The sequence below is a fragment of the Pan paniscus genome, chromosome 8 (genome assembly GCF_029289425.2).
Source record: "Pan paniscus chromosome 8, NHGRI_mPanPan1-v2.0_pri, whole genome shotgun sequence".
In the NCBI taxonomy this organism is placed as follows: Eukaryota; Metazoa; Chordata; class Mammalia; order Primates; family Hominidae; genus Pan; species Pan paniscus.
This window is the reverse complement of record NC_073257.2, coordinates 66,177,918-66,199,881: the sequence shown is the minus strand read 5'-3', so window position 1 is coordinate 66,199,881 and position 21,964 is coordinate 66,177,918. Positions and strand designations below refer to the sequence as shown.

Sequence of the window (21,964 nt, the reverse complement as noted above, 5' to 3'; positions counted from 1 at the left end):
TTTTAAAATAATATTTCTTTTTTTTAAAAGGCATATTGAAGGTTTTTTGATCCTTATACCACAGTATATCATAAAATGGAGTGAAATTATATTACAGTAATTAATGTACATCTGCTAAGTGGAAATAAATCTTGAAGTTCTCTTAATTAAAGTAGGAAAAAATGGAAAAGGCAGTGAAATTTATTAAATAAGTTTTCTTTAGAAGGAGGGAGCACAGTCCATATAAAAAATAAGCCCAGCCTGGGAAAGGCCAGCAAGTTAAGAATGTTTATAAAGAGACCATAAATACCCCATTGTATATAGATATGGTCAACATTGCCATTTTTCAAAGTAAATGTATTAATAGAAAGTTCTGAATGGCAGAAAATTTATTTTTCATTATTAAAGAATGAATTACCTATAAAATATTGAAAAAACAAAGCAGCTCTTTCTCTGGCATTAATGAATCACAGCATGACACGTAATCTTTTCTGCCACCTCCTGAGAGTATTAATGGTATATTATGTTAGTAATCATCATGAAAATTAGGGGTAACTAATGAGAAAAGAAAAATAATAAAATGAGAATGTGTATCTCATCTACATTTATAAGGGTCTGATTAGCATTAAATGCAATTAAATCATTGAATTATCTTTCAACATGAAATTTAATGAAGTAGCATCACTAATAAGGATACAAGCAACTCTGTGTCCTGCCAGTTTTGTCTTCTGCTATGTCCTGAAAAAGAGGTGTAGAGATAAAGCTGCTTGTCTTAATCTAATTCCTACTGGACTTAACAGTATCTACACAGAGGGAAAAATGTGAGAAATATTAGATTGTAATTTTTAATGAAAGCTATCTGTTCAGTACAGGTATTATCTGTTTCTGAACCAAGGAACCTGATAATAATCTTCAGCCCACCACATGCTTTTCTCAGTACAGTCAGTTTTTTGGCGAACTCTGCATGGGGGCTTGGAGTTAAAGACTATATGTTCTGCTCACCAACTGTGTGATTTGGGGTCATTAATTTAATCTTCCATGGTTTAGAAATGGCACCCATGGAATGACTTTTATTCTTTCTAACTACCAGAATTAAGAAATTTTTATGATACCCTCTTTGTTAAAGGGTGTAAAACAGAGCAGGACACTGAGTCAACTTTCAGATGATTTCTTACATTTCCCAGATCTTCCTCAAATATAGTCTTCTGTCTCTTACTCCTTTTCAGTACAAAACTCAACCTGCATTTAATCACCCCAGTAGTTGTCAGTGTCAGCCCCTGCAGATTTGGCTGAAGAACAATTTGGTTTAGAGCAAGTTGGCCAAAGGCAAGTAAGTTAAAGACAGATTGAGCAGTGCTATTTTTTGGCCAAATCAAATAAAAACAAACCAGTTTTTTTGTTTTGTTTGTTTTGTTTTCTTTTGTTTTGTTTTACAAAAACAGGCCGGGCACAGTGGCTCACGCCTGTAATCCCAGAACTTTGGGATGCCGAGGAGGGCAGATCACCTGAGGTCAGGAGTTCAAGACCAGCCTGGCCAACATGGCGAAAGCCCGTCTCTACTAAAAATACAAAAATTAGCCGGGTGCAGTGACACACACCTGTAATCCCAGCTACTCAGGAGGCTGAGGCAGGAGAATTGCTTGAACCTGGGAGGCGGAGGTGGTGGTGAGCCAAGATCACGCCATTGTGCTCCAGCCTGGGCAACAGAGTGAGACTCCATCTCAAACAAAACAAAAGCCTTTTAAATGTGAATGTTATTTAGAAACTATCTTTCAAGCTTTGGTAATGTTGGTGTTCTCTGGGGGTTATTTTACAACAATTTATAGATGTGTATGTATTCACTTAAAAACATACATATCTTCCTTCCTGCCATACAAAGGACATTTGTGAGGAACTAGTGTAGATGACCTGCTTCTTGGTCAGTGTTTTTTAAGTGGCAGAGCAGTTTCCTCCCTGCAGTCTACCGAGTATCAGCCCTTAGCACAGGGATTTGTAAAAACAAAGATTTAACGAATAAGAAAAGAGAAAAAGGAGATGATGATGCAAAGAAAAAAATATATCTCTTTAAATAATTTTACCTGATCATTATGATATTTTTATCCTACTCTTTCTGTTGTATGATGTTTAAAATAGAAAATGGTTAAAACAAAAAAATTCTTAATGGCTGGCTAATGACAAAAAAATGGATTACAAAGCTATAGGATGGCATGATCCTAGTTTGCTGGAAGAATACACACACACATATACATATATGAATACATAGAATACACACACATATATATGTGTATGCATATGTGTGTATATATGTGTGTGTATTCTTATGTATTTTTATATGTATACATATGTGTATTCTTTCAGTAAACTAGGATCATAATATCCTATATGTATATGTGTGTATGTACATATATGTATATACATATGTACATCAAAAAAACATAAAGGAACAAACACCAATGTGTTAATGATGCCTGTAAATGGATAAAATTATAAAGTTTTTGTATTCCTTGGTCCATTTGCATTTAATGGTATTTTTCTAATAAGCAAGAAGCAAAAAGTATTTTATATATTAAACACATTATAAAAGACTATTGGCCATTTACATTTTTACAATTTTTCATCTTTACACATAATACAGAACATTAATAATTAGATGTAAATGATTTGGGAATATTTTAAAAGAAAAACAGAGGGAAAAACAAATACATTCTAATAACTTTGCAAAGAGATATGCGTGTATTACAATTCCATCAGTGGTTCATGAAAAATAACCATATTTTTAAAAAATAGCAGTTGGGGTCAGGCACGGTGGCTCACACCTGTAATCCCAGCACTTTGGGAGGCTGAGGTGGGCAGATCACTTGTGGTCAGGAGTTCGAGACCAGACTGGCCAACATGATGAAACCCCCATCTCTACTAAAAATACAAAAATTAGCCATGCGTGGTGGCGCGTGCCTGTAATCCTAGCTATTTGAGAGGCTGAGGCAGGAATGTTGGGGTGATCAGACCCAACACCAGGTAGTGGGGGCAACGAAGTCCAGCAGAGTCAAAGGAATGAGAAAAAGACATTTGAGAGAGAAAGTAGGACTAGGGGGCCATCACGAGTGTGGAAGCTGCAAAGGCCCCGAGCTCTGGGAGCCCATGCTATTTATTGGTGCCCAAACAAACAAAAAGGTGATGTGGATGTGGGGGTTGAAAGGAAACAGTGTATCAAGTGAATGAGAAACATATGTCTGCTTGAGATAAGGGGAGTGCTAGAAGCAAGGAGCCAGCAAGTCTCACAGACATGCAAGCCCCTGCCTCAGCTTCTCTCCCAACACTCAGCTTTTCTCCCAGCAGAGGAGAATTGCTTGAACTCAGAAGGCGGAGGTTGCAGTGAGCTGAGATTGTGCCACTGCACACTAGCCTGGGCAACAGAGCCAAACTCCATGTAAAAAAAAAAAAAAAAAAAACAGCAAGTGGGCAATTCATAATATTAACATTTTACCAAATTATCTCAAAATGGAATTGTAATGTTGACCATCCTGTATAGTAAATTGTTTTGGGGCCAACTCTTCAGATAAAAATCACTGCAATCTCTGACCATGGATGCTTCCACAATATTTCATCTCAGTCCTGATCAGATCTGTGTCATTTACCTGTTGTATTTTTTTTACTTAGTTCCCAGTATATTTTGTGAACCACAATTCACATCAAAATATTGCAAGTGTTAAAAATATGTATAATTTTATGTAGACAAAAGTAATCTAGCATACACATTTTAGAAATATTATGCTTAAGAATATAAATACATGGTGGCTTGGTTTTTTTCAGTGATAAAAAATTATGTATGTCTAATAATTTAGTCCAGGTGTGAACTTCAAAAGATAAATTTTATTATGTATACTCAATTTTTCTCTTTGCTCTATTGGCATAAATGTTTTTGGTCATGCTCAATTAGTTTCTGCTGCCTAAGCTAAGAAAATTTTATCAATGATTATTTTTACTTTTTTAATTTTTATACATTTAGGGGTTACAAGTGGATTTGTTATATGGATGTATTGTGTAGTGGTAAATTCCCAATTTTATTGTAACCATTGCCCTAATAGTGTACCCATTAGGTAATTTCTCATCCCTCACCCTCTCCCACCCTCCCACCTTTCTGAGTCTCCAGTGACTGTTATTCCACTCTCTATGTCCAAGTGTACACATTATTTAGCTCCCACGTATAAGTAAGAACATGCAGTATTTGAGTCTGGCTAATAAATCCTGAAATTTTAGGTAGTATAGCTGCATCCAGCAAGACTATTTCACAGAAATTTTACTGGTGTTGGAGCCATTTCTTTTTGGCAAACTTGTAAGTTGGTACTCATGACACAAAACACATCATGTTATAAAATATAAAAATAACTATATATATGCATGTGTATACATATGTGATATATATATGTGTGTTTTTAAACACACACACCTACACATAGAGAGAGAGAGCACGAGGGAGAGCTCCAAAATACCATCAATTTAAATGAAGGACACTGAGGACAGACACTGTTTTTTTGAGGGTTGTTTATATTAACATGTTAACAATTATATAAATTCGAGGAGACAGATCTTATTGTCCCATGTACAAATAGCACCATTCTAGTCCATAAATACAGTCTTCTTTACAATTAGTGTCATTATAACAATACTAAAGGCATTTTGTTTGGTAATAATTACTTTCATCATAGCCCTTTATATCCAGTATATTTTGAAAATTATAAATTTATTTTCCAAGGTAAAACATTTATAAATTGAATTATATCTGCCTCGACATTCTCTTTTACTATAAAAGCAATAAGAAAGGTTTTTTTTTAAATTTTTGTAATAGAGCTTTTTGTTTCTGTTTGTAAATTTATTAGGTAGGCAGTAAAATTGTCAGAATTTACAGAGGATTCGACATTCAGATTTAATTTTCAATTGCCCTGCTATTACTTTCCTTTGACTTTCCATTAAATTTAGAAATTAAAAGATGAATAGACTTCTTATACACTATTCATATTTGAAATCATGTTACAGTAAGTTCATTTTACAGTAAGTTCAAGTTTGCTTCGTGAACCCTGTGTTCTTAAAATATTAAATTGTTTTATCTCTAGGTCAAATGACTTGTACTGTTAGCATATTAAAATACAAGTCTTCCTGCTCTATTGCAAATTTTCGGCCCATGGGTTGAATCTGTGGCCATGTAATTTTAAAATAGATGTTTATTATGAACTGTGAAGTCTTCATTATATGTAATATGCATAACACCTATTTTATTTGAATTTCTAAATATTCCAGTGGTTTCTCAGTAAAATTTTCAGAAATTACAAGTTAATATTGAACACTGCATTGGAGTACAAAATATTTGTTTTACATGAACAAGATTTAAAATGAATGAAAAAGTACAAATACAAAATGCAGAAATTACAAACAGGATTTATCAGCTTATCATGAAGCAAATTTTAAGTATAGAATATAAAGTTATGGCTAGCCGTGATGGCTCAAGCCTGTGATGCCAGCACTTTGGGAGGCCAAGACAGGCAGAACACATGAGGCCAGGAGTTAAAGACCAGCCTGGCCGACATGGCAAAACCTTGTCTCTACTAAAAATACAAAAATTAGCCAGGCGTGGTGGTACGCGCCTGTAGTCCCCGGTACTCGAGAGGCTGAGGCACATAGACATATTTACAAAAGAAAACACATGTATAATTTGATCTTTCTATTTGAGAGAAAAAAATTAGTTTGCATGTTGGTTTTGAATCACAAAATGCTATTAATTTTTACCAAAAATGCCTATACTTAAACTATTTATGAATGGTATACCTTTTACAATAATTCTGTAGGTATACATCGTAAATCCTTCAGCATTCAAATCAAATTAAATAACATGCTTGTTATTTCAAACTTCCAAACTTCTATATTATTCCTTAGTTACATTAGTCTTCATTAATCCAAACCAAATTCAGCTACTGCTTCTTGGCTCCCACCCTCCTGATAAGCATCTTATTATATCTGTAGCATTATAAATATTTTCTATTTAAGTGCTTTTGCTTTGCTATCAATAAATTATATAGCATTCAGTAAAGAGACATCAATAACTGTACTTTCCTCAGTGGCAGATTTATTCTTTAGCAAATATTTTCTAATTACATTCTACCGGCCATGAGACTTATGAGATCCAAAGACGATTCAGAAAATGGTCCTGCTTCCAAAGAATTTATAGCCAGTGACACGATGCAGAAAGTGAAAGGTACGTTTAAGTGTACAGAAAATGATTTTTAAAAAAAAGAACAAATAGAAGAGATCAGGAAGATAGCTACAAAGTATTCAAAGATCTCAGTAGTAAATGCAGTAGTAAAACAACAGCTAACCTTGATTTAGGTTTACTTTGTACCAGGCACTGCATTTTAAACCTGAGCGAATATTCACAGCCAGCTTATTCAGCATGTCCTATTTTCCTCATTTTACAAATGAGGAGCAAAGCCTTAGAGAATCACTTGCCCAAGCTCATATATCTAATAAGTGGTAGAACTAAACTCAAATCTGTCAATTCTAATTATTGATGTCTCAACCACTACGATAGTCTTCTATAGACATTTAAGCCAAATATTATTTGACCACCGACTGCACGTGGTACCACAGTGAAAAATATGAACTGAAACAAATTTGACATATAATGCACACACAAAATTAAAACGTGTCATAATAAATGCTAATATATACACACACATTTATGTAACATAACAATGAAAATATGTAAGTAGAAGCAGCACTCCCTAGTAGAGATAAGAACACCTTCAGAAAAGGGGTCATTTAAGCTGAGGTTTGATTGCTTTATTCAGTGTTTTATTATATATATATATACACACACACACATATATATTATATATATATACTATACTATGGCATACACACACATTATATATATATGGAGATATATATGTATATTCAACGTGTGTGTACGCCATAGTATAGTATATATATAGACTATAGAATATATATTATAGAGTATATATAGTCTATTACATATAGACTATATATAGAATATATTATATATATAGACTATATATAGTCTATATATAGACTATATATAGAATATATTATATATATAGACTATATATAGTCTATATATATAGACTATATATAGTCTATATATATAGACTATATATAGTCTATATATATAGACTATATATAGTCTATATATATATTCAAAGTGTGTGTGTGTATGCCATAGTTTACTGTATATATATGTAGAATATATATATATATATATTCAAAGTGTGTGTGTGTGCGTGTGTGTGTATGCCATAGTATAGCCAAGAAGTGAACATCATTTGGCCTAGCAGACAAAGGACATTTCATTTAAGGTAGAACAAACAATGTATACAAAGGAATAGAAACCTGAAAGATCACATTCTTCAGAAAAAAAAATAATGTGGTTCTGGGAAGTAGAATAAATGTAAAGCAAAAAGTTGGAATCATGAACTTTAATCAGATTGAGAATATTTAAAGGACTTGTTTTAACATTCATCTCTGGCAAGTGGGAGCTATCAGTAATTTTTAAGCTATCGCTAGAGTTAAAAGTGAGATCTGATGAGAGCCTGAAATTGGCCAGTGTAAGCTTGGCCTAAAGTATTATACAGAACTGAGAAATATTGTATAGGTAGAAATCAGAATGCTTGCTGATGGACTGGAAGTAGGGAGGAGCCAGGAGGTGAGATTAAACCGATGGGGAGGATGCTGAAATTTTTTAGAACAGTTCAATTCATAGATGGTGATGCCCTTCCTATGCAAAAAGAAAAAACAGAAGGAGAACCACATATGATAGTCAGAAGAGGGACAGCAAGGTGGGAGCCAAGAAGCAGCAGCTGAATTTGGTTTGGACTGATTGAACCTAATGTAACTAAGGAAAAATCAGGAAGTTCAAAAATAACAAGTATGTTATTTAATTTGCTTTGAATGCTGAAGGATTTAGGATGTATAACTACAGAATTATTGTAAAAGTTATACTTAAGCTGTTTAAGAGTGGATATTTTCGGTAAAAATTAATAGCATTTTGTGATTCAAAACCAAACCAACATTTAAACTAGTGTTTCCTCTCAAGTAAAAAGCATAAATTACATGTGTGTTTTCTTTTGTTAACTTGTCTATATAATAGAGCACAATTTATTTCTTTTTCACGTGGTTGAAAAGTTAGAACAATTAGCTCAGAGTTTATTTTAAAGCATCTCTGAGGGAGGTATAATCATTTTATTATTAGCAATAATGACGAAAAAAGCAAAACCATTTATAGGGTAATATTTATTTTACAAAACATTTTTAAAAGAAAGGAAAAAATAAAAAAGGAAACTTCAATTATAACATACATGCAAGTCCTGCTTGTTTTGTACTCTCAAGCCTTCTATGGTTCAGAATTTAGTATATAATTTTTTAAAATAATAAAAGGAACATTTGGCTTTTCTTTAGTTTTTCTTTAATTTTCTAAATAGATGTTATCCTGTAATTTTTTGCACCATGATTTAAATTAAGAGTAAATTTTGATAAATTCTAACTGAAACCCAGCCCTGTAAAGGTCTTTGTAATTCAAACTATGATGGCATGTCTCTATTATTGTTACACTGGCGTGTTTCCATTATTACATTGCTGTTTCTACAATGAGTTGTATTTTACTCTTTAGAATCTCTCAGAATTATATTAGACTTTTACTTAACTCTACAAAAAGTAAATAGGTATGTTGAACTTAGAAATTATTAATATTGCATTGTAGTCACTGTTTGACATTCTTATGCAAAATCAAACACTTGAGCTTGCATATTTAAAATGTTTCTTTTCTCTTTCTCTCCTTGTTTCTTCTTTTTTTTTGCAAAAGTTTTGAATAGCCCTAAAAGTAGATCAATCTACCTGACATTTTTCTTATTCATATTTTATCATGTTCTGGGTATATTGTCTTTAAGGACTTTAAAATAAAGATTTCTTTCTGGTTTCTAAAAATACAAGAGTTGGCCGGGCGCGGTGGCTCATGCCTGTAATCCCAGCACTTTGGGAGGCCGAGCCGGGTGGATCACGAGGTCGGGAGATCAAGACCATCGTGGCCAACATGGCGAAACTTCGTCTCTCCTAAAATACAAAAAATTAGCCGGGTCTGGTGGTGGGTGCCTGTAGTCCCAGCTACTCAGGTGGCTGAGGCAGGGGAATCGCTTGAACCCGTGAGGCGGAGGTTGCAGTGAGCTGAGATCATGCCACTGCACTCCATCCTGGTGACAGAGCAAGACTCTGTGTCAAAAAAAAACAAAAAAACAAAAAAACAACAAAAAAAGACAAGACTCAAGTTAAAGTGGTTCTAACCTGCCAAAGCTCTGTTATTTTTGCTTTTTGCAAACTTGACATAGTGACCTTGGTAGGTGGAAATGTGAGATTTGAGTATTTTTATCCAGACACTCTAAAACACTTTCACTCTATTTCAGGGAAAGTGAGCCTTCAATACCGTTAAATGTTAAAATGGGTCTAATTGAGAAGCTAAAGTTAAACTTGGCATTATTGAACTTTAATGGGTTTGAAAGTTCTTAGGACATCCATCACTAATTATTTCACTAATATTTCTGCATCCATGGTATTTATTTAGGCAACAGAGGGGAACAGTTATTTAGACTATTAGAAAATTAATGGTCTCCCCTACTCCCCTGTATGATAGAGGCAATTATTTGGTGATTTTCTTTTAATGTTGTACATCTGTATCCATTAAAATTTCCAGATGAGGTCTTAGAAATGGGTAAGTGGTTTCCTGTATCTAAGCTTTCACTTAAAATATAATTATAGCAAGTATTATAATATTCATTTCTGACTTTTATTCTTTTAAAACAACTCTAGACTAACTTTTTTTTTTTATTTTGTTCACTAAGGGAAACTCATAAAAGTCAGTGAATCAAATCTTCCAGAGTCACCTCTCCCAGATATTAATGACTTTGTTGTGAACTGAGCATAAATGTTTGACTATAGAGAAATTGGTGGAAAAAGTAATATCATATTAATTCTTTAGTAAATTGTATTCATTTAGCATTTCCACAGTGAGTCAGTTTTAATTTTTATGCATTAATTTAACCCAACTTGTTAGACATCTCCTTATTACTATTAATAAATTATAGAATATATTTATGAATTATTTATTTATGCCATTACTAAAATATCTCTATGAATTTTCCCAAAATATTAAGAAAACAATACTTATTATATTTACAGTATGTGGTTCTGTAGTTTCTATATGACGTGTGGGTTCTAGGTGTGAGTTACTTGTTATTTACCCTGTTTGCAGTTTATTGGGCTTCTTAATATCTGTGGATAACAATCTTTTATCAGTTCTGGAAAATTCTGTTCTATTTTCGCTTTCTCTCTTTCTGAAACTCTGATTAGATATTTGCCAGAATTTTCATTCTAAACTCCATATCTCAAACTTTTTTTTTTGAGGTTGTTCATCTTCGTAGCTCTGTGAAACATTCTGTGTCATTTCCTTTGCCCTATCATTTCATTTACTAATTCCCTGGTCAGCTGCGCTTAACCTGCTAACAATCCCATCTTGGGGTATTTAATTCTAATTTTTTTTTATTTCTAAAAGATACTTTTTTATTTCTTTTCAACGAGTCTCATTTTTTATTCCGCATTTTAAAGCTCTTTATTATTGAAACGTATTAACCATATTTGCTTTATATTCAGTGTCTACTAATTCAAATATTTAAAGTCTATGTTGTTATGAATTTGATTTTTTTATCTCAACGGACTTTTTTATGATTGTTTCTTGTTTGTTTTGATAATTATTATAGCTTTTCATCTTTCTTGGAACTTTATTTGTTAGAATTATTTTAGGCATGGCTTGCAGGAGGGGTTTTTGAAAAAGCACCTGCTTCTGTCAGGCAGGAGACCAGGCCATTTTCAGTCATAGATGATTTCTCTTAAATTCTCAGGTTGTGGTTTTTCTGTTCATTCAGGTGGAGTTCAGGCCTATTAGACTTTACCAACCCGGAATATTATGATTTCTCCTTGAGTTGGGCAAACTGGTGGCCGGCAAATAATGGCTGCAAACTAAAATGAGGGCCTGTATTTCGTCCTAGATTCTCAAATAAGTTTTCTCTTCACTCCCCTCAATAGCAAAGTTTAAGTTTAGTTTTCGTTGCAGTTTGGGGTGATAGTAGCAGTGGTAGCAGGGGAAAAAGTAAATTTCTCCTTTACTCTTACGGTGAGAATTTAACTTTCTGGGGAGGGGAATCTTAATAGACTCACTTTCATGAGTAGGCTTGGGGCCTTGTCTCCTATTGTCTGAGCTACTGAAAACCAGACAAGTTAAATTTTAATTTTACCCAGGTCAGTAAAAAAAAAACAAAAAATTCTAAATGAAAGCTCCCATCAGTACTATGGTTTTTATATTCTTACCTTTACTTTTGCATTCAGACTTCTATAGCAGAATACCATAGACTTGGAAGCTTATATACAAGACAAATTTATTTCTCCTCATAGTTCTGGAGGCAGGGAAGCCCAAGATCAAGGTGCTAATAGATTAAGTGCCTAGCGAGGCCGTCCTGGTTCATGGATGGCTGCGTTTCTAGTGTGTCCTCTCATGGCAAAACGGAACAAAGGAAGTCCCCGGGGCCTCTTTTCAAAAAGGAACCAATCCCTTTCATGGGGGCTCTGCCATCATGAACTTAATTGCTTTGCAAAGGCCCATCCTTCAAATGACATCACATTGAGTATTATGTTTCTACATATAAATTTGGGGAGAAATAATCAGTCCATAGCACTTTGTTTTTGACTGGCATGTTTATTGTCTTTCCATCTTCTTGATGGATCTAGGAAGATTTCTTAGAATATTTTATCGAACATTTGTTGTTTTATTTTTAAACTGCAATTTTATCCCTGGTATTTAGTCTCACATGTGGAATGTAGTGGCTTTAAAGTGAGACTTATCCCACTGTGCTAATAACAACCATATGTGTGATTATGAACAAGTTACTAATCTCTCTGTGCCTCCATTTCTTGGCCTATAAAATAATAATGGAATCTACTCAATGGAAAGGATGTCATGAGATAATGTAATAATATATGTATTTACATAGCATCTGGCAAATTGTAGGTGTTCAATAAATGTTAGCAAACAGTGGAAGCAGCAACAGCATTATACAAACAACATAAATGGACTTGGTAATTTAAAGAACACCAGACTGATTGTTGATCTGAGATGGAGTCCAGCCTCAGTCTCTGATGTTAGCAGATTAAATGGCATGGCAGGGGCAGAGATCTGGCTGCGGTTAAGGCATGATTGTAAAGTAAGGAATTACAGATGGTGATTCTATAAAAATTTTCTGAGGAACTTAACTGTGAAAAATAGGTATGGAAGTTTGGGGGCTAGTGGCACAAGTGTGGACTCAGTAAAAGAAAAGTTTCATTTCATTTTAATGAGAGAGACGTAACATGTTTTATAGTCTGTAGAGGAGAGGTGAAAAGGACAGAGATAAATAGAGCTGATGAAGCATTAAATGCAGAAGGGATGGGAGTGATTCAGATTAAGGCATAAGTACCTTCAGTGAGAGATACGTGTCAGCTGCTCCTCTGAGATTTGAAGAAAGTAGTCAAAGTAAGTACAGATATAAGTACTTTTTTAGTTATGTGATGAAAAGCTGAGAGATCTCACATTTGATATCCTCAAATTTTATGGCAATTAGAGCTTCCTTATCTCTGGAAAAGACTGAAAGAATCTGTGAACTAAAGAAAAAGGCAAACTTCTGGAGTGAGAAAGAGAACTTATTACATATAGCAAGGATTTCCTAAATAGACAAAGGCACAGTTAAACTCAGAGACCATGGACTTACAGTAACACTAGTCTGACTGATTATTTAATTTCTCTGCGCCCTCTTCAGTCACCAGGAGTAAACTGATGGTTAGTTTGGTCCAAGAGGAGAAAGATCCAGGTGTTGTGGAAGGAGAGAGAAATGAGAACAATGTGATCAACTCTGACTTCTATGATAAAGCAGAAAGGGACATAAACCCTGAAGTAATGGGAGCAAAAGGCAGTTTGCAGAACTGAAAATTCACTGATATCAAAGAAGAGGTCTTAACTAAGTATGATGATTAAAGTTGTGGTCAGAATTTAGACATGAAACTTTAATATATAAATTAAATATGGAGTGTTTCTTTAAGCGGAATATCTCCCTAAGGCAAAAGACTAAAGTGTGACTGTAGAATTAAATCGATGCAGTGAGGTCGTTCAAAGACTGATGAATGTTATTCATGCCTAATACTTTAAAAATAAGTTGCTGGATGTGTCATCTCAATGAATACTGAAATTTGTAAAGAGGGAGGAAGTTGAAGTAGAAGGGGTAGACTGAGAGCAAGATACCAACATCCTCATTATGTTCGGCAACAAGGAGGGGTAGAGTGTATACTGTACAAAAGTTCATGGATTTCAACTGAGGAAGAGGTTTTGCAAAATTGCTTCAAAAATGAGGGGGAAGCCACGCCTGGCTAATTTTATATTTTTAGTAGAGACGGGGTTTCTCCATATTGGTCAGGCTGGTCTCGAACTTGTGACCTCAGGTGATCCGCCCGCCTCAGCCTCCCAAAGCGCCTGTAATCCCAGCTGCTGGGGAGGCTAAGGCGGGAGAATTGCTTGAACCGGGGAGGTGGAGGTTGCGGTGAGCCAAGATCGAGCCATTGCACTCCAGCCTGGGCAACAAGAGTGAAACTCCATCTCAAAAACAAAACAAAACAAAACAAAACAAAACAAAACAAAACAAGAACTGGAAGCAATAAAGGAGAGCTGGAAAAGAAAATTAAGAAAAGTAGAGTTATAAGGGAGTTACAATTGTGTGATAATATGTCTGAAGTAATAAGGGTCTAAATTGATTGCATAAATTTACATATTCATGGGCAAACATAATATGGAAAAATGTTAAACCTTTTGAATCACCATTATGACAACTTAGGTAACTATAATAGTTGCACTGGACTTGGCCATATTTAAATTTTTGTTTATATATATATATATATATATACACACACACACACGTATGAATATATATAAAACTTTAAAATACTATTTTTGGGCATCCTTATTTTTATCTTATGAATAAAGAAATCTGAAATTTTGAGTTATTCGTTTTGTTTTTTTGTTTTTTTGAGACGACGTCTCGCTCTGTCACCCAGGCTGGAGTGCTGTGGCGCGATCTTGGCTCACTGCAAGCTCCGCCTCCCGGGTTCATACCATTCTCCTGCCTCAGCCTCCCGAGTAGCTGGGACTACAGGTGCCTGCCACGACGCCCAGCTAATTTTTTTTTTTTTTTTAATTTTTAGTAGAGACGGGGTTTCACCGCGTTAGCCAGGATGGTCTCTATCTCCTGACCTCGTGACCCGCCCGCCTCAGCCTCCTAAAGTGCTGGGATTACAGGTGTAAGCCACCGCACCCGGCCTTGAGTTATTAATTTTTCAAAGTCACACCTGACATTGGAGTCCACCTCACTCCAAAACATAATGCAAAAAACAACCAAAAAAGTAAGTTTAAAATTATTTAACACCAAATAGAGACAATATACTCTGTGCTGAAACTCTCACTTATTTTTCACATATTGACCCAGATTTAAAACTGCGCTCTGAATTTTATTATTGGTATCTCTGGTGTGACTCAGTGTGTATTTAAAGATATCGTATCCTGTTATTGATTTTATAGAAAGAACATTTGGTTGTTATCTATGTATGATGGTATTGCATATGCTCCACATCAATCAGAGTCACATCTTAGAGGAGAGGTTTCGGGTTTTAAAATATGTATTTGTTATAAATTGGGGATACTAAAAATTAAAAATCCATGCAATTGCTCTTAAGTATGGCACCCATTGGAATTTTCATCATTCACTGTTAAAATTACTAGTATTCAACTGAACATACTTGAGGAAGAGGGGAGATTTGAAAAATATGCTAATGATCCTGGCAATCATCTTTGATGAATATCTCCTGAAATAAGATCTCTAAGATCCCAAAGACTATCATATTCATTCAAAGAAATAAAAATTAGAGTCCTTACTGTATAACATACATATGACAATAGGGTTTTATTTTTTTTAATTCCAGTAAACATGATTTTTAAAAAAACTTTTATCTCATTCTTGACTATTTTCTGCAAATATTAAGGCATTTATATGAAAAACCATAAAAGAAAATAGTTATTTCTGAGTTAAATTGTCTAGTTCCACACCCAAAGTTTTGCATTAAGTGATAATTTGTTTCAGGAAAGGCACATTTAACAAAACACTTTAATCTTTTAAGATGGAATATGACTATTTTGTAGTTATCATAATTTAATATATTAGGAATATTGCAAAGTGAAATTACCTGCTTACTGAAATTGGAAGTTAATCAGTCAGAACTGTGTAATATAGCTTAATATACCAAGCAATCACTGTGGTGATTTTATGGTAACCACCTTTTCTTTTCCAAATGTGATTGTGTTGTTATGCAGTATTTATTTTAAATATAAGGGCTTAGAATCTTACAACGCAAAATCGAATGCAAGAAGTCAGACAGAAAACAGAACATGTTTTATGATTCAGTCAATGTAAAGTTTAAAAAATAGGCATAACTAATCAACAATGTTAGATTAGGAAAGTGGTTTTCCTTAAGAAGGTCTCAGATTGCGACTCCCAAGTGCATGAAGTGCATTCTGGAATATGGGTAATTTTTTTTTTCAAGAGATAAGAGTTTCACTATGTTGTTCAGGCTGGTTTCAAGCTCCTGGGCTCAGGTGATCCTCCAGCCTTAGCCTCCCAAAGTGTTGGTATTACAGGCATGAGTCACCATGCCTGGCTTGTTTTGTTTCTTGATGCAAATGCTGGTCATGTGGATGTGTGTATTTTGCAAAATTTTAATGAGCTTTATATTTATAATTTGTACACTTTTTGCATGTTTTGTTATTCCTTTATAAAGTTTACATTAATAATAAAAAGTTTGTTTCAGAGAAATATCCATGTTAATAAGAAGATAGAGAATAATATGTAACCAAATCTGACTGATCTGACGTTAGGCCCAAATTTGCTCATTCTATGTGGAAGAAATGTCTTGGATACCTTGACTCAGACTTTGACTTATTTTAGCTGGGAATATGGTTTTTCTATCTTATGCTATCCTTTGTTGAGTGATTATAAACCTGTGGTTCAAAGTTTAAGTACAAAAAATTTTGATACTATTTTTCTTTCTTTGTTCATTTTCTTTTTCCTTTAAGTGAGAATGTGACCTAACATTGATAACTAATTACTATTACTCTAATACCAAAACTGAGCTCTGCCATGCTGTAAGCCATATAAACTATCTAAAGTGATTAGCCAGTAGTTTGAGCTTTTCCTCTTCTAAAGATAATTTTAGGTTTGGCAAAGTGGCTCATGTGTGTAATCCCAGCACTTTGGTAGGCCAGGATGGGAGGATTGCTTCAGTCAAGGAGTTCGAGACCAGCCCAGGCAACATAGCGAGACCCTGTGTCTACAAAGAATTAGCCAGGCGTAGTGGAGTGCCTATAGTCCCAGCTGCTCAGAGGCTGACATGTGAGGCTAGCTTGAACCTGGGAGACTAAGGTTCAGTGAGCCGCGTTTATGCCATTGCACTCCAGCCTGGGTGACAGAGAAAAAATAAAGAAAAGAGAATATTAACTCCCTAGAAAATTCGTGAAATAGCTGATCCTGAAGTGAAATTATCTGTGTTGAGTAGTTTAAATTACCTTTTCTAACAAATAGATATGATTATCTGGAAACGTTTTAAATGGTTCACAATATATATAGAATTTGAAGCTAAATCAAGTTGATGCTGTATTTAATACACATTTGCTATGATTTACTATTTTAATCATTTGTGTCTCAACTTTACTACTTATTATGTAGTCTTTCATTATGTAACTTAAATTAAAATTAGATTGAATTGAAATTTCAGTTTCTTTGTCACATCAACCACTTTTCATTTGTCATATTTGGCTAGTACCTACTGCATAAGACAGAGCTGGTTAAGAACATTTCTATCATTTCAGAAAATTTTATTGAATATCACTAATTTATATAAGTAAAATAATATATTCCTCAGTTTTTTATATTGTTATTAGATAAGACTATTTTTGTATGATGGTATTTTGTGTGATTGTATTTTGTATTTTGTATGATTCTTAGCAATTCTTAGTAACGGCAGATCATAAATGCATACTCATACTTAAAAATAGCATAGGCAAAAATAAGAATCAGATAATAAAAATAATAATCATTGTTATAACAAATGAAAATGTATAACTTACATATCTAGTATCATGATAAGGTATATATAGTGTTTTATCAAGTCTCTAAAACTCTCCTATCTACCATTTATTTTCCAAGTATTTCGCTATGAAATGGTTCTGAAATAGACATTCTAAAAAATTTCCCCTAATTAGATACCATAAAGCCAGCCCAATATATGATTCTCATAGCTGTATTTAAAAACAAATGAAAAAAATCTAAACAATGTGTTAGTCCTTTTTAATTCTAAATGGTAGGAAACTTTAATATTTGGATCATAAGTACCTATCACCAGGAACAAATATGCTTAATCGGGATACAGGATGATTAAAAAGGAAGTCGGATAGTATTCTAGCTCTAATTAGAGAATTATGTTATGGCATTAATTAATTAGAATATTTTTATGCATCTCTAAATTTGTTATAACTCAACTTTATTTCATTCGAGATATTTTACTACGTTCTTTTATATTTATCCTCCTTAGGCTATATACTACATCAAAAATACCATCACATTGTATGCCTATTACAGCAAGACAAACATTAGGTAAACAACCAATCCCATCTTTCAACCAGTTTGGATCAGCACACACAGTTGAACTCAACAAACCTGTAAACCAAAAGTCTTGATTCATTGACGCTGTTAGTGTCTATATCTGTTTATTTTTTAAAATCTATTTTTAAAATTGACAAATAATAATAGTACTTACTTATTGGGTACATAGATGTTTCTATATGTATAATGCATAGCAATCAAATCAGGGTAATTAGCATATCTGTCGTCTCAAACAGTTATCACTTCTTTGTGTTGGGAAAATTCGATATCCTTCTTCTAGCTATTTGGAACTATATACTATTGTTAACTATAGTTATTCTACAGTGGTATAGAGCACTAGAACATATTCTCCCTATCTAGGACATTATGTTACATGAAATAAGCCAGGAACAGAAAGTTAAATGCCACATACATGTTCTTATTCATATGTGGAATCTAAAAAAAAGGTGATCTCATAAAAATAAAGTGTAGAATACAAGATACTGGAGGCTGGTAAGGGTAAAAGGAAAGGAGGGGTAGGGAGAAATTTGTTAAAGGGTACAGAATTATACCTATGTCCCTTTTATTCATACTTCAGCAGTTATTATCATTCTAATAACAACCATTCGAAACTGTGGACACAAAGTCTATTAATCTACATAACTATATCCAGAAAAAATAGACATTTAGGGGGGCTTTATTGTGTTATTATTACATAAGAAACCTCATTCTTACAAACAAAAGTAAGCCATTTCATAAGGGTTATCTTTTCCTGCTTAATTATAATCTCTTTTTTTTCTCCTCCGTCTAGGCTACTGATAAAGATACTGGCAATTATAGTGTCATGGCCTACAGACTCATAATACCACCAATTAAAGAGGGAAAAGAAGGATTTGTAGTGGAAACATATACAGGGCTTATCAAAACTGCTATGCTCTTCCATAATATGAGGAGATCCTACTTCAAGTTTCAAGTTATTGCAACTGACGACTATGGGAAGGGACTGAGCGGCAAAGCCGATGTACTCGTAAGTAGATAAAACTTCAGGAAAGGGAAGTAGCTACAATACTAGCCATAGGTCAGTGTTTTCAGTTTATATAACTTCTAAGATTAATTTAAAACGGGTTTTCAAAAACATAATTAAGTTTCACCCAGATTGTTAGTTGCTATAGTTTAGGAATATGTAAATATATTGTTCATATATATATATATATAAAACACCATAAGTTGTTTATTTTTCTTGACCTTTGAGAAAAACATTATAATATTTGAAAAAATATAATTGTAACAGCAAAGGTATAAGCATTGGATTTCTATTTTGTTTTCAAAGCTCATTTTTAATATGGGGTTGTCCAGTGCTACATAAAAATTTTAAATGCTTCACAGAGTTATACTATAGAAATTAAACTATGAAATTATTTGTTTAAATTACTTTCAGCATTCTGTAATTGAGAAAACAAAGAAAATGTTTGGGGACAAATTTTGTTCCAATAGTATTTATTTCTTTGTTCTATCAAAATTCCCAATGATGACATTGTTTAGCCTTGACTAAGTTATATTTGGCTATAGTCAATAATATCACTGTTCTAATTTTCACTTAGGCTGTGCAGAAGTTTAGTGATAGATCATTTGAAAGGGAAGTTTGATATTAGCTTTTATTGAAAATATTTAACACCAGTGCATATATCCTGTGGACTCTTTACCAACTTGAAAGCATGGGTTATTTGGAGTTTTGTCTGATGAATCTAATACAAAGTATATTCATTAGAAATATTTGTCACATAAAAACAGATCAAGAGGCCGGGCGCGGTGGCTCACGCCTGTAATCCCAGCACTTTGGGAGGCCGAGGCGGGCGGATCACGAGGTCAGGAGATCGAGACCATCCTGGCTAACACGGTGAAACCCCGTCTCTACTAAAAATACAAAAAATTAGCCGGGCGTGGTAGCGGGCGCCTGTAGTCCCAGCTACTCGGGAGGCTGAGGCAGGAGAATGGCGTGAACCCGGGAGGCGGAGCTTGCAGTGAGCCGAGATCGCGCCACTGCACTCCAGCCTGGGCGACAGAGCGAGACTCCGTCTCAAAAAAAAAAAAAAAAAAACAGATCAAGAATAAGTTGTCTTTTGTTCTTTACATCATAAATTTTCATTTTTTCACAGTTCTTCTCATTTAGTTCCCTGGACAAGCGTAACCTTCATATACATGCAGACATCAATGATCAAATATTTTTCTTCTTAGATAATGGTGAAGAACAATCACCATGATTGTGGCCAAAACAGTCCTCCAGGAGCATTCTCATTTTTAACAGTAAAGCTGCAATAGAGTAAATGAAGGCCACTCTAAGCCAAGAAGCTTTTGACATAGGAGATATTAAGTTTGACATAAATTTTGGTCAAATTAAGATCCGTAAACACTTTTTTTTAGATTCCACATATGAATAAGAACATGTGGTGTTTAACTTTCTGTTCTTGGCTTTCCTTGCCATTACCTTTATAACCTCCATTTCAAATCTCCCACTCTTTGTCCATAACATTTAATTAACATTGCAGCTAAATCCATCATTCTTTTGTTCCTACCAGGATGTCCAGTCCAATTAGCCTAATAATTTTAACTTCCATTGTGTTCTCTCCTGAGAACCTCTCATGTTCTCTTTCTTGTTTACTGGATTTATAATGCATTACCAATTATAATAAGCACTCCATCATATAAAATTTAACTTTCTTGCTTTCTGTCTCTATGTCATATTCACTTAGCAAAACCTCCACTTTGGTTAATTCCAACTGTCTCCTTTCTCCAGACCTATATCCATGCTGATTATGTCTGCAAAAACATACAAAATTCTATAATTAGTATCATTTTTGTTGTTGTTGCTAAGAAACAAGGTCTGGTTCAATCACCCAGGTCAAAGTGCTGTGGTGTAATCAAAGCTTATTGCAACCTCAAAATCCTGGGCTCAAGCAATCCTCCCACCTCAGCCTCCCTAGCACCTAGGAGTGCAAGCACTCACCACCATGCCTAGCTATAGTATTGTTACATGAAGGAAGGCTTTGAGTGTGAATTGTCCATGTCGTTGGTGTTTTGAACAAAGAATTGAACAAAACACACAAATTAATACAGGAACGAAACAAAGGAACAAAGCAAGGAAAGTGGGCATTTATTTATTTATTTATTATTTTATTATTTTTTTTTTTGAGACGGACTCTCCCTCTGACTCCCAGGCTGGAGTGCAGTGGTGCGATCCTGGCTCACTGCAACACTGCAACCTCGGAAAGCAGGGATTTATTACAGCAAGAAAGCTCTCCACATGTTGGGAGTGGACTCAAGCAAGTGACTCAAGGGCCTGGTTACAAAGTTTTCTGGGTTTTAATACTCCTTTTGAGGTCCCTATGGGCTACCCCTTATCTGGATGAAGGATTTGGCCTGAGGCTAAAGGCTGAGCTGAATTGACCCAAGGCCTGAGTGGATTGATGCCCTAAGCAAATGAAAGGATGGCCCCTGCTTGGCCCACAGCCACTCCAAGGCACTTTCCCTTTCCATCTGAGACATGGGGGAAGGGGGAAGGTTTTAGGGAGAGTAGCCTTTGATCCTTTGTTACTCAGGTGGGGTGTGGGGAGATGGTATTTTTGTTTGTTTGTTTGTTTGTTTAGCTTTAGGAAGTTGGCATTAATTGGTTTAGGTTCCCTGCCCCCAGACCCAGGAGTTTCCTGTTTAATCCACCATTAGAAAACTATCATGAATTGGCCTTAGATTCCCTGACCCCAGACTTTGGTGTTTTCCCTTTGATTTAGCTTTAGGAAGTCAGCACAAATTGGCCTTAGGTTCCCTGCCTCCAGACCCTGTTCTCCTGCATCAGTATCAATTTAAATTAATGACTAAAACAAACCCTCCAGATGAGCTTTTGCTTTGGTCAGTAATCACTCTATTTTGCCTCGATGTCCTAGAAAATCTTCTCTGCTCCTGATTCTCCAATACCTTGTCCTCATTCTCACTATGGCCTGATTAACTGACATGCTATTTCACAGAAAAATAATACTAAAGCATTTAGAAGGACACTTCTATGACTCCTGCCACTAAATTTACCTACCCTCCAGGATCTAGACCAACATTCTTTGCCTTCTTTCTGGTTCCTTTAGATGAATTCTCTGTTTTTATCTAAAGCCTGTACCTCTACT

At 34.6% G+C, this 21,964-nt stretch overlaps 1 protein-coding gene across 2 annotated transcripts in view; it reads left to right on the top strand.

Annotated features, from left to right (window-relative positions):
• Nucleotides 1-21,964, top strand: part of PCDH15 (protocadherin related 15) — a 1,779,889-nt gene that overhangs the window by 1,701,242 nt on the left and 56,683 nt on the right. For both annotated transcript variants that reach the window (XM_055092816.2, XM_057298896.1), the window contains one exon: nt 18,607-18,822. In XM_055092816.2, the coding sequence (XP_054948791.1) occupies nt 18,607-18,822 (216 nt within the window). The remainder of the gene's footprint in view (nt 1-18,606; nt 18,823-21,964) is intronic.